The sequence below is a fragment of the Rana temporaria genome, chromosome 3 (genome assembly GCF_905171775.1).
Source record: "Rana temporaria chromosome 3, aRanTem1.1, whole genome shotgun sequence".
NCBI classification, from domain to species: domain Eukaryota; kingdom Metazoa; phylum Chordata; class Amphibia; order Anura; family Ranidae; genus Rana; species Rana temporaria.
In genome coordinates, this window is record NC_053491.1 from 206777720 (window position 1) to 206790637 (window position 12918).

At 38.4% G+C, this 12918-nt stretch overlaps 1 protein-coding gene across 1 annotated transcript in view; it reads right to left on the reverse strand.

Annotated features, from left to right (window-relative positions):
* Positions 1–1760: 1760 nt before the first annotated feature.
* NTS (neurotensin) overlaps positions 1761–12918 on the reverse strand; it is a 44227-nt gene continuing 33069 nt past the window's right edge. Inside the window, exons 3-4 of the mRNA XM_040344171.1 lie at positions 5065–5289; positions 1761–2003 (exon numbers count right to left, since the gene is read on the reverse strand). Of these exons, the coding sequence (XP_040200105.1) occupies positions 1854–2003; positions 5065–5289 (375 nt within the window). The 3' untranslated portion in view covers positions 1761–1853. The remainder of the gene's footprint in view (positions 2004–5064; positions 5290–12918) is intronic.

Consider the following 12918-nt stretch of genomic DNA (forward strand, 5'->3'; position numbering starts at 1 on the left):
TTACGCCGAACCACATACGTTACGCCGCCGTAACATAGGGTGCAAGTTCTTTCTGAATACGGAACTTGCGCCCTAATTTACGGCGGCGTAACGTATCTGAGATACGTTACGCCCCGCACAAAGATACTCCATTGTATCTGAATCTACCCCTATATATATATATAATTTGTATAAAAAAAAAATATGCTGTTTCATTGATGCAAATCAACTGTGACCAATGTGATACTTAAAAAAACAGTGCTAGTGCTATTCTAATATACCATCAAATATAAAATCATATAAGTGAAAATAATGATGATCTATAAACACAAATGTGAATCAAATGCTATTCAAATCAATAAAAATACAACATTTCTGGCGAATCTGAGCTGATGTTAGCCTATTTAAGCTACATATGATACAGCTCTGGCAAGGGATGTCCAACAAGTATCTTGAAAGGGAATCTCCTTATCGCTGGGAACCACGAGAGGTTTACCAAGCTGAAAAGTGGCAGGGTCTGCTGGGCTTTATTTAAAGCTAAGCATTTTTTTTACCATCTATAACATTTAATCTTTGTTATATCACTATAATATTTCTCAGTTGCTGCTCAATTTCTCTACAATTGATGAAAATACCCTTTTAGTGGTAAATTTTTCAATTTTACACATCTAAAATTCTTGACATGTTACCACATACAGTAACATTGGTCACAAAAGTGCTACCTTTTTATTAAAAAGCAGCCCATGGTCTCCAGTGACATTGCATAGGTTAGCTTATGCCAACAGTCTGTTGCAGACAAGAGAAAGTGTTTTTCAGTGCCCTCTTCACTTATGATTAGACTGCAACATTGTAAGTTTGTAGCAAGTCAAAATGTGAACAGATCCAAGACACAGGCACCAGGATTTACCAGTATTTTGTATAATTACTGAGCCACTATTTAATGGCCAGCTCCAGGTAGATACAAATTATTCCTTTCAGTGGGGCTGTCCTGCACTGCAAAGGCTAATAGCCCATTTTTCTCAGGGGATAGGAGCACCATGATCCAGTGGTGGACCCTACTCTGGTCTTAAAGATGTCAAGACCTTAGACCACTAGAGTGCAAGGGTGCAGAAGCACTAGAGCTTGATCTAGCTGTGGGGAGGAGTGGAGGATTGGGTAATTATGTTTCCTTTTATTGTTCCCCAAGACATAAATAAGCAAATAACCCTTCCTGTGGCTTCCAGACTTCAATAGCACTTGCAAGATATATCCAGATCCAACTTGTCCAACTTCCAAACAACACCCCACCCTTCCTCTATGAAGCCCTTTAAAAAAAATTAAAAACAAATATCTGCTGTTTTCAAGCCAGTTTGGGTTATTCCTCTTCTTCAGCAGTCAGTTGTCCTTCCTCCTGGTGGGAATTGATCTCATGTCATACTGTGGGCATGAGTTGTGTGATGATGCACTCCTAGGGGGTGTGTCCATGAAACTCTGGCCCTATAGGAAGTGGGCTAGCTGGGTAAATTTGAGAAAATTGGAGAAAAGAAAAGCTTGCTTCCAACAATTCAACTAGTCCCCACATCCAGTTCACTCTTGCTCAGCATTGAATATTAATAACAGTCATTATTCAGGACAAATTATGCGTATTACTGACTATTGGGATCACCATCATGCAGATAAGTGATATTTATTTTAAATGCAAAAGTCCATATATTTTTTTATGTATATAAAAAAAATCACATTTAAGAATAACATGAATAAAAACACATTTACTATATATTAAGGACAATCATTTTTCAATATATTTATGACACAAATATAGCTTTAATAGTAAGGAAAATAACCATAAATCACATTTACTTATAAATTGAACACATATTAATGATTTATATTGATTAGTAATAAGTGCCTCTTTTCAATATGTAGGGTCTTCTTGCTTTGCTTATATGTGACTGTCGTTTAAAAATATAGGGGCTTTTCCTCTTTACAACATCTTCATTTTCACTGTTTGAGTTGGTGGAATCCAAGTAATCTTGCTGAATTAGCTAGGGGAAAAAAAGGGGGGTTGGTTTGTGTTAGCCCGTTAAATAAAAAAATTGTCTGTTCTCCAAAAATTAGAAAATTACCAGTCACTGGTACAGAGTTCTCAGATCCTTTATACATTATTATTATTATCATAAAGTTCAGTTCATTAAAGCATAATCTGTGTTGTATTTTAATTAGTTTGAGTATTTAGGGGAAATCTAGTATATTTTAGGTGAGCATATGTTTTAAATTAATATAAGACATACATTAATGCAGCTCTATTTTCAGTAATAACCTTTTTTTTTTAAATTTAAATAGTCTAGGTACCTCTTTCAATTCCTTATATAGCAGGGCTCAGACTAGAAGAGGGATTAGCCAATCAGTTTTGCTGTAACAGGGGGCATGCTGATGTGAGAAGACAGGAGACTGACAGAGAGATGGGCTCATCAATCCTTTTCTTCTCCTTCTACGTCAAGGGTGTCAAATTCAATTTCACCATGGGCCGCATCAGCATTATATTTGCCCTCAAAAGGGGCGGTTGTATGTGTAAGATTAGATGTCCAATTCATCCCCTCCCATTACATTAGATGTCAAGAGCCACCCCACCATCAGAAGTTGAGCCCCCCACCCTCCCTTACATCACAGTGCACTTCCCTATCCTTATGCTGCTGCTGGGGAGAAACTGAATGCATTGTTTAAAAGCAGAAAGTAAGGGTCCGGAGGAGAACCAGAGGAGAGCTGGCGGTGCGAGGGCCACATAAAATGGCCTGGAGGGCCGGGTTCAGCCCGCGGGCCTTGTGTTTGACAACTATGATTATAATCAGGAGCTACAGGAGAGTCAAGACATGCAAGAGTAACTTAAATACAGTGGAGAAAAATTAGGCATTCTACCTTGCCAGACAGAGCTGAGCTGTGGAGCAGAGCTTTAAAAAAACTCAGGATTTAATTGACAGAATTATTATATATATGTGTATATAACTGTATGTCTGTGTGTCCTTCCACGCGTGGGGCGCCACTAACACCCCCTCCACCACCCGATGTCCCTACTGTGGATGCGGGCAGTGAGAGCAGAGGTCGGAGCTGCTGTGGCCATCTTCCAGTGTGGTGGGCTCCGGTGGCCTCTCCTGGAGTCCTCTCTGTGGTGGGTCTCCTCTCTGCTCCAATAGGATCGCCTGATGTTTTGGCCAATCGGGAAATGGGTTTCATATCTGTTTCCCGACCAGGAGGAGGATCATATTTGCTGTTGCAACACACCTAGGTGGGCTCCGGATGCATCCTCTGAGACCCAATTGGCCGAGAGGAGAAGCAACCGTATTGGCCTCTGAGGAGAAGACGCAAAAGGAAGCCATCGAGGAGGAGATGCCATGGAGGAGATACCACAAGGAGGAGAAACCGAGAAGGAGACACCAGGGAGACACAGCCCGTGACCTAGTTGAGGTAAGTGTGGGGCTTGCCTATCTACCGAGCGATGGGTGGGCACTAGGGAATTTTGACTGGTTGACCGACCCGAGGGTTGGTTTGTTTGCCGCTCTCCCCCCCCCCTTAAAAAATGGAGCACCAGTTGCCATTGTCCAAAAGTATTCAAGCCAAAAGCTCTATAACTTTGATGTCCTCTAGCGGAATATTACAACAGAATCCCAACATCCAAGTGTGTATAGCTAATTTCAGACTTGGTGTTTGAAATAAACACAGATTTTGCTCTGATATATTAATATCGCATAATGGTGTTTTAAATGCAAGAGTGACAGTATTGGAGTTTATACTGCTGCATGCCTCAAACTCTAGATAAGAAGAATATTATCTAGTGTATAATTTCTTTTTTAGAAGCTAGCAGGTGCCTCGGGAAATTTGAAATCATTATATATTATTAATTTGTGAAGGAAAAAATCAGACATAGGTCACATGCAATTATTATATTCATTTCTGTAATGATTATTGGAGATCGCAGAGCTCAAGAGCTATCAAATAATCAATCACTTTGCATTAATGTATGATATCACTACAGATATAAATAAGATCAAAAGACTGTCAGTTTGGTACATTTCAGTTACCTTTCTCTAAATTTCTCTATAAATAAAACATCATTTGATTTGTTTTTTGTTTTGTTATAAAAGGATTCACAATTTCTGAATTTGTTTAATGTGTAACAAAATGTTACTTTTATATTATTATTATTAAAAATAAAAAAATAAGCTATCCCTTACTCCCTGCATTTCACCATTTTAATCCTTTGCCATTCACCTGTCTGATCCCTTCTGTAATGGATTTTGTCCACTTTTCACCTTTTTAGGAGATTAAGTTTCATTTTTTGAGACTTTGAGGCAAGGTTCACACTGCCGCAATCCGATTTGGTCCGAATTACAGTGTGATCATGTAGTGCTACTTGGATACACCTTTGATAAGGTTTGCATATTCTATGGGGCCAAAATAGCACTGAAATCACACCAAAGTAATACAGGGACCGTTTCCAAACAATACAAATATACAATGATGTGCTGCAAACAAAGGGCAACTTTGTGTCAGTCCCAAGTTCACGCCACTACAATGTACACCTACAATGTATTAGAATAAAACATAATGCCCCTCAAAAAAAAAAAAAAATACGAAAATACTTAAAGATCAATTTAAAAAAGGATATTGCAGTTAATATATATATATATATATATATATATATATATATATATATATATATATATATATATATATATATATATATATATATATATATATATATTATTTTTTGTGGAAAACTATTATTGCATGCCATTTTTTTTTCACAGTTTTGTTTATGGTAAAATGCTTTGTAGAAATGTAGGCTTTGGTTAGCACTGGATACATTTTTTTTTGGGGGGGGGTTTTGAGTATTGCCCACTCACATTATTTAAGGTTATGGTGGAACACAAAAGTTATTGCAGTTTTTATAAAGCTACAAACAGCTGGAATAGTTTACTGGGTCTGTAAACTGCCAATCGATGAGCTGTGAGTGAACCCATGCTCAACCTGAACCAAAAGCTTATACATGAATGAGAGATTCTACAGTTGTTAGTTTATCCTACATTGAAGTAACTGAATTTACCATACCTCCCAGTGTTGAAAGACTCTGCTTTGGCAAATTTTCTGAAGCTGGAATGTGGTCAGCATTGCTTCCAAATTAAATCCATCCATAGATGTAGGATACTGTTTTCTCATCAAGAGATCATCTTCTCCGGTGTCCCCTGTTTCTTCTGCTTGGGTATTAAGATTGTTTATAAGATTGCATACATTTAGCAGAGTAATTTTCCAGTATGGAAATCTTGCTTTATTCACCTATGATGACATACATAAACACATACTTAGAATATATTATGAAATGACATTTATTTTTTCTCTCCACATTATAATTTTCTATTTATGGGTTTCATTTTTGCTTTGTGCAGTGAAAATTATATGCATTATAATGAACGAGCCATATTATCTTTATGATCTTTTTACTGCCTGCATAATTATATTGCTACATTTGTTGACACCTTGACACTTATTCCTCATATAACCAGAATGAAGTGTTGACTCTGAGAAATAAATTAATATAGCCCTGTTTATTGAATATGTAGATTCAATTTAGCATTGACTATGGCATCTTTTCGTCACTGCATATGACAGTTCTAAAAACCTACATCCATTTTATATCCCAGACCTGTTAATTAGAGCTCCAACACATACTATAGCTCAGTGAATCTACATTGTATGCAAGAAACTTCACCAACAAGAAAAATACATATGTTTAGACTGTAGATAGAGGGCAGGGTGTATTAGAACGTTAATACATATACATTATTGTCATTGATACGCATGTCCACTAGCCCACTAGCTAACTGGGACGTGGTTTCATGATTTGGGGGATATGAGGGAATAAGGGGGAACTTATACTGAGTAAGACTGGCTTTGATAAACCTTCACAGCCCACACTACCTCTGACCACCACTAGAGAGAGTCTCCAATCCAATCCAGCTGGCTGACCACACACAGGCAGATATGAACCTTACATACAATCTGGTGCACTCTAAGGGTTTGGGAGCAGTCTAGCAATTAGCACACACTTCTAGGGTTCTTCCAGCTATCCTACAAGCTAGAATCCCAGTGTTAATCACTCTTCCCACAGCACATGAACCCATGAATAAGTCACGTGTCGAGTGACGCAACGCGTGGGGGAGGAACCTAGTGACGCGATCGACGGGAGATCCGTCTGTCTGAGGAGATCGCAAGCACTGAGCGGCATCTTTTTGATTTTACAGCTGAGCTTTCTTTGATCGGGTGTATAGTGAGTGCAATCGCTGTATTGCCAAGTTTTTCTTTTATCTGCCCATATGTTTTTGCACTATGTCTGTTTTCTTTTTTCTCCTGACATGAGCTGAACCACCCTGAATGAATAGGAGAACCAGGGGGTGAAGTACATTGCACTGAATACAGCTTAGGACTAGTTTTCTTGTTCACATATTCCAGTGATTGTGAAGTTTCCTTTCTCTGAAGGTTTCATGCTGACACTAAGCGTGACATTATTGACTTATATACAAGAAGCATGAGACTGTGTTCTCATCTTTAATAATATTTTTTTATTTTTTATTGTTGGTTTCTTTCATTATTTTTGCATGATATGATACCTCCTAATTAGGGTGTGTACCAGGTATCAATTTGCACTATTGTACTTATAGGAACTCAGTTAATATAAGCGCAACACCTATATTATAATTGTAAATAATACTTCCCACAGCACACACACCCACACACCAGACACACAACAACCGATAGCCTGCCACTACCCAACAGTTTGTCCACACACTGGTCTTTTGGGCCACCACGCACACACAGATTTCCGTCTGGCAGATTTGCTAGTTCACCAAATTCATGCAATCTGCCAACATTCAGTGCAATTACCCTTGGCCAATTAACCCTGGGGAAATGTCCCCGTCTCAGCCCACAGGATGTTTCCTGTTCTGAAACGACCAGAGTCTAATTGGCCCAGAACGGCGCTGATCGCTTCAAATACAGATTTCCATGCACTTGTAGAGCTCAATATCTACAATCAAAAGGATTTTTTTACATCTCTCTGCCACTAATATTTTAGCTTTTATGAGAGATAAAATTGATTCCTTTGATCTGTTGATACCAATCAAAGCTTGCAGACCTTCTGGGGCCTTCTCCTGCCCCCTTGCTGATATTTGTAGCCACACTGGCTAGAACTTTCTTTTGAGGCTTCAGGAAGGTGGCAATCTTTGTTTACGCGGATGGGAGACTTTTATTGGCATCTAGGTGTCATCTCTATTCTAGGAGCTGCCCCTGTCCATTTCAAATGCTAATGGAAGAACATATGTGTATGACTGATTACTGAATAATATATCTTTAATAACCCAGAATTAAATTACATCACATCTCGCTAAGGCAAAACTATCCTACTCTTACATTTATGTTACAATTATTGTCTTGCAGGGTTTTTTTTCTGGAGGTTTACAACCTCTTTAACCTGCCTGGCGGTATGATGAATTCAGATTTTAGGTGCTGAAAGTGGTACCATTATTTTTCATGGAAATTTGGCGTTTTATATTGTAGGCCTGTAATTCTTAGAAATAACTCACTTAAATCTGTCCAAACAAGAGTCTAGTAGACATCCCGGGTATAATAAAATTTGAAACACAAAATCCTAAATTATAATACAATAAATAAATCTAAATAAGTATAACAAATAATATAATAATAATAATAATAAAAATGATTAATTTACATTTTTTTGATTACGGATTTCCCCACAAATCGCTATCGCTCAATTCTGCAAGTGATTCTAATTTATTTATTATTAGAATTTATTATAGCTGTGTTTTAGCTGGTTTAAAACACTTTTGACATAAAGGGACACTTTTTGGTTGCTATGGACAATCTCCAGTTTCCAGGCAGATATTATATAAAAGTGCATGTAGGACACTGGGCAGACCACTAGGGACAATGGGTGTGTGTTTTTTACATACAGTACTGTAATCTATAAGATTACAGTATACTGTATGGATTGTGATTATTTACTTTTTTAAATTTGTCGCCGATCTCCGCCCCCGTGCGTCGTAATGTCGCAGGGAATGGAGCTTGGCGGCATTCGGCACTGTGATTCGAGCGAGGAGGACACCGCTCGATCACACAGCGGGGAGGCATCCCAGGATTCAGGGACAAGGTAAGTAACTTGTGCCTGTGGACTCTGCGAGGCGGCCCTGAGTCTGGCTCTGGGTTATCGCTTTTGGTCCAGAATTTCCACCCCGAGCCAGACTCGGGAATTCCGCCAGGGGGGTTAAGGCAAACAGACTGTGTAATTTGCAAGTTGCTCCAGAGCTTAGTGCATGAGGTAAAGGTTCACTTCACAAAGAATTCCTAATCACATGCAAAGAAAAAAACAAACATTAAAATATATGAGGGGTCTTCAAAATGTTTCTGCACGTTTATATCTTTATTGGAAACGGTGATGGCGGGAATAGTAGTCTGAGAGTATCATGTGAATAGTATGTTTTGGCAAGCCGGCTGACCTTGCAGTTTAGTATAAGATTTGTCCCACTATGATGAATATGACTGCGAAAATTATAAAAAAAAGTGCGGAAACATTTTGAAGAACCCTCATACTTATTTTCTCCTGTCATTTTGACATATTTTTAGAGACTTCTTTTGTGAATATACAAGCATATGCATAATTTGCTGCAAAAAAAACTTCCAGTCACTCCAAACATAATGCAAAGTACATGCATATCACAATGATTTAATCCCTTATTACTTATGTCATATGTAGTGGGGATGCTTTACTTTTTAACAATTATTTTTAGAGCTAGCTTCCCACTGACAAGTTCCCATTGACACCATTCATCTTTTTAGCTATCTATAAGGGGGTAATTCTTCCCAGTGAACACAAGTATAAGGAGCAATCCTATGGGTAGGGATGAATCGAGCACCCCCTGGTTCGGTTCGCATCCAGAACATGCGAACTCCGAACACACCAAAGTTCACGCTAACATTCAATTCAAACACCGTTAAAATCTATGGGACTCGAACGTGAGAAATCAAAAGTGCAAATTTTAAAGGCTAATATGCAAGTTATTGTCATAAAAAGTGTTTGGGGACCCGGGTCCTGCCCCGGGGGACATGTTTCAATGCATTTTTTAAAAAAAAAACTGCAGTTTTTTTGGTAGCAGTGATTTTAATTGTGAAACAATAAAAGTGAAATATTACTTTTTAATTTCTAACCTGGGGGTGTCTAAGGTATGCATGTAAAGTAGCGCATGTTTCCCGTGTTCAGAACTGTCCCTGCACAAAATGTAATTTCTGAAGGAAAAAAAGTCATTAAAAACTACTTGCGGCTATTCATGAATTGTCGGTCCCGGCAATACAGAGAAAAGTAATTGAAAAAAAATGACAGGGGTCCCCCCCCCAGTCCATTACCAGGCCCTTTGGGTCTGGTATGAATGACTTTCATCTGTATAGCAGGGACCCAACAATTCATTCAATAGCGCGAGTAGTTTTAAATTACTTTTTTTTCTTCAAAAATTACATTTTGTGCAGGGAACTGAAAAAAAAATGTGTGGGGCTTCCCCCAAATTCCATATCAGGCCCTTCAGGTCTGGTATGGTTATTAACAGGAACCCCGCGTCATTAAAAAAAAATTACGTGGGGTTCCCCCAAAAAATCCATACCAGATTCTTCAGGGTGGCCCGTGGCACCACGGGGAAGCCGCCGAAAACCCCCGTTACATCAGAACGGGGCGGGGGTCACTCGTCCACATCATTGGGACGCGACAATTCATGAATAGCCACTAGTATTTTTAAATTACTTTTTTTCCTTCAGAAGTGACATTTTGTGCAGAGACAGTTAAAAAACAGGAAACACGCGCTACTTTAAATGCATACTTTAGACACCCGCCAGGTACGACATTTAAAGGAATATTTCACTTTTATTGTTTCACTTTAAACATTGTTAAAATCACTGATCCCGAAAAAGCGGTCGTTTTTAAAACTTTTTTTGCATTGATACATGTCCCCTGGGGCAGGACCTGGGTCCCCAAAACTTTTTATGACAATAACTTGCATATTAACCTTTAAAATTAACACTTTTGTGTTCTCCCATAGACTTTTAAAGGGTATTCCACGGCTTTTTCGAATTTGCCGCGAACACCCCAAATTGTTCGCTGTTCGAACATAAAGCTCATCCCTAATTATGGGTTGTAGATATAGTAATTTTTAGGAGGGGTTTCCTAAAACTGGAAACATATTTTAAGGGTTCTTCTGTGTTGAAAAGGCTTAGAAAGGCTGCTTGAAAGTGTAATTAAAGGCAAAACTTTCTCTTTAATTTTGGATAGAGTTTTTTTTGCATTCCGTGTCCCATTGGGGAGATTTACCTTTACTTTGTGTCCCAATGTGAAAACAGGAAGTGAAGGAAAATCCCTGCAAATTGGAGGAATCCCTTGGGGTCCCCCAGGTCACCAGAACTAGTGTCCCCATTGGAAAATGTCCCCTCTTTCTGGGGATAACCCAAAAATTGCTTACTTTCACTTTCAATGATAACGGTATACAGCACAAATTGAGAGGGTGAATCTCCCTAATTATAGGAAGACACAGACAGCACTAAAAACCTAATATGTGTTCCAATACCTCACAAAAAAAGAAGAAACGTTTCCTTTAGTTATACTTTAACCACTTAAAGGCGTTGTAAAGGTTTGTTTTTTATTTTCTGAATCGGTTACTTTAAGCTAGTGCATTGTTGGTTCACTTACCTTTTCCCTCAATTACCCTTCGAAATGTTTTGTTTTCTTTGTTTTCTTTGTCTGAATTTCTCACTTCTTGTTCCTCCTCAGTAAGGTGCTCAGTAAGCTGTTCTAAATGACTTTCCACCGCCCGGATGATGGTGGAAAGCTTACTGAGGAGAAACAGGAAGTGAGAAATTCAAACAAAGAAAAAAAACATTTAGAAGGAAAATCAAAGGAAAAGGTAAGTGAACCAACAATGCACTAGCTTAAAAGCACCTATTTAGAAAATAAAAGCCAAACCTTTACAACCCCTTTAAGGACAGAATGGCATGGCTGGGCACAATCTTAAGCAGGCGGCACGCTCATGACCCGGACCTAAGCTCCGTGACCGTGCCCGCGGGACCCGCGGACCCGATCGCCGCCGGTGTCCCGCAATCGGTCACCGGAGCTGAAGAACAGGAAGAGGTGTGTGCAGGGGCGGACTGACAACTCATGGGGCCCCTGGGCAATAGAAGATTATAGGGCCCCCAGGCTTACAGATGGCCACCAAGCTAGGAGGCAGTACAGAGGCGGGGCAGCTAAAATGCTACACCCAATTCAGTTTAAAAAAAAAATCTCCCACCAACTTAGATTATTAAATTATTAGTACTTGGTAGGGTTTATCCTTAAAAAAAAAAATTCAAGGTATAAAATACAGTATGCTAAATGCACCTTATTTTACCCTAAAAATCTTTAGCAGATATTAGTTTCAGTTGCAAGCCTTCCACAGTCTTGTACTTTAACTAACAACAATGAGAATATTACTACTTGTAACTTCCCACCGTTAACAATAAAACCTAAGTTAAAAAAACAAAATCTTTTGTAGATTTCCAATGTCCTCAAAATTTCAATGTTAGTGGACATACGATTTAAATAAAACAAAAACTTGTTGAATTCTTTGAACATCAAAAGTCCAGACAACTATTTCAGTGTCTTTCTACAGACAACAGACAACCAGCACGTTTCTGTGTCTTAAACAAAATTGTATAAATTGCAAAAAACAATAATCATTTATTTTTTCCCCACAAAACCAATGACCAACTCTTTCAGTGTGTCAAAGATGTTTCTATCCCGGTATCTCCTCCATTAAATTGACCGCTTATAATGGTACATCCAAGATACTTTATCAATTATGATTTTGGGATATTAATGAAACAAACACACACAAAAAATAACCTTAGAGGCTATACCCACTAATAAAAGGAAAAATATTTACCTATATTTTCCCTAGCTAGATAGGATAAACTGACTCAGTTTGAATTCCTACTAACCTTAAAAAAATTGCCGGGGGTGTATAGCCACTAATAAAAAAAAAACAACAACAAAATATTTGCCTAAATTTTCCCTAAATATTTGTTATTATTAAATACTTTCAGTCTGTACATATATCCGTGGTCGCCAAATGTTACAAAGTAATTGTATATTTAAAATGTAATATCTCACATATATGATATATGGTTGAAATAAGAGAGTTCTATTGTCCAGAGCGAAAGCTTTAACATAACACACATTTATTAGAGAAATAGCTATTAGTCTATCTAACACACAGAACCTATCTATAGTCTCAAACAAGACCGTAGGTTAAAATACATACATTTACATGAAGGAATCTAGAGTATATTCCTCTAAAACATTAGATTACAAGTGTGTGCAGTTGCTACATGCAATTATCACAGGCCTATACCATAGTTACCCTTTTAAGACCCATGCCTTCAGGCCATCTCTCCATCAAGTCATCCTTTCATAAAGTGATGCTTCCTAAAAAAAGTGCGCTCCCTTTCCCTCTGCAGTTGAGTATATCTCTCTATGCTGATGTCCCATTGGTTGGCCTAGCTAGGATCAGGATTGGAGGCCTGACTACATAAGTCAGCCCCCTTTCATGCAAATCCTGGTGACTATATCCGGCAGCAGATTAAAGTGAACTTTCCCAGGTTTAAACAGGGTGGGGCTATCTTGATTGTACATCCCAGCATGGGGTCCATCACATAAGGTGGTTTAATTCACTGACTCCAAAATGTCTGGTAACAAACAAGGAACTTTGCGATGTGCTAAATGCCATGAATTAGCATGCTAAATGAACCATAACACTATATGTACTCTGACTGAAATGTCTTCAGCCACTACTAAGAGAAATATATTCATAATTACAATAT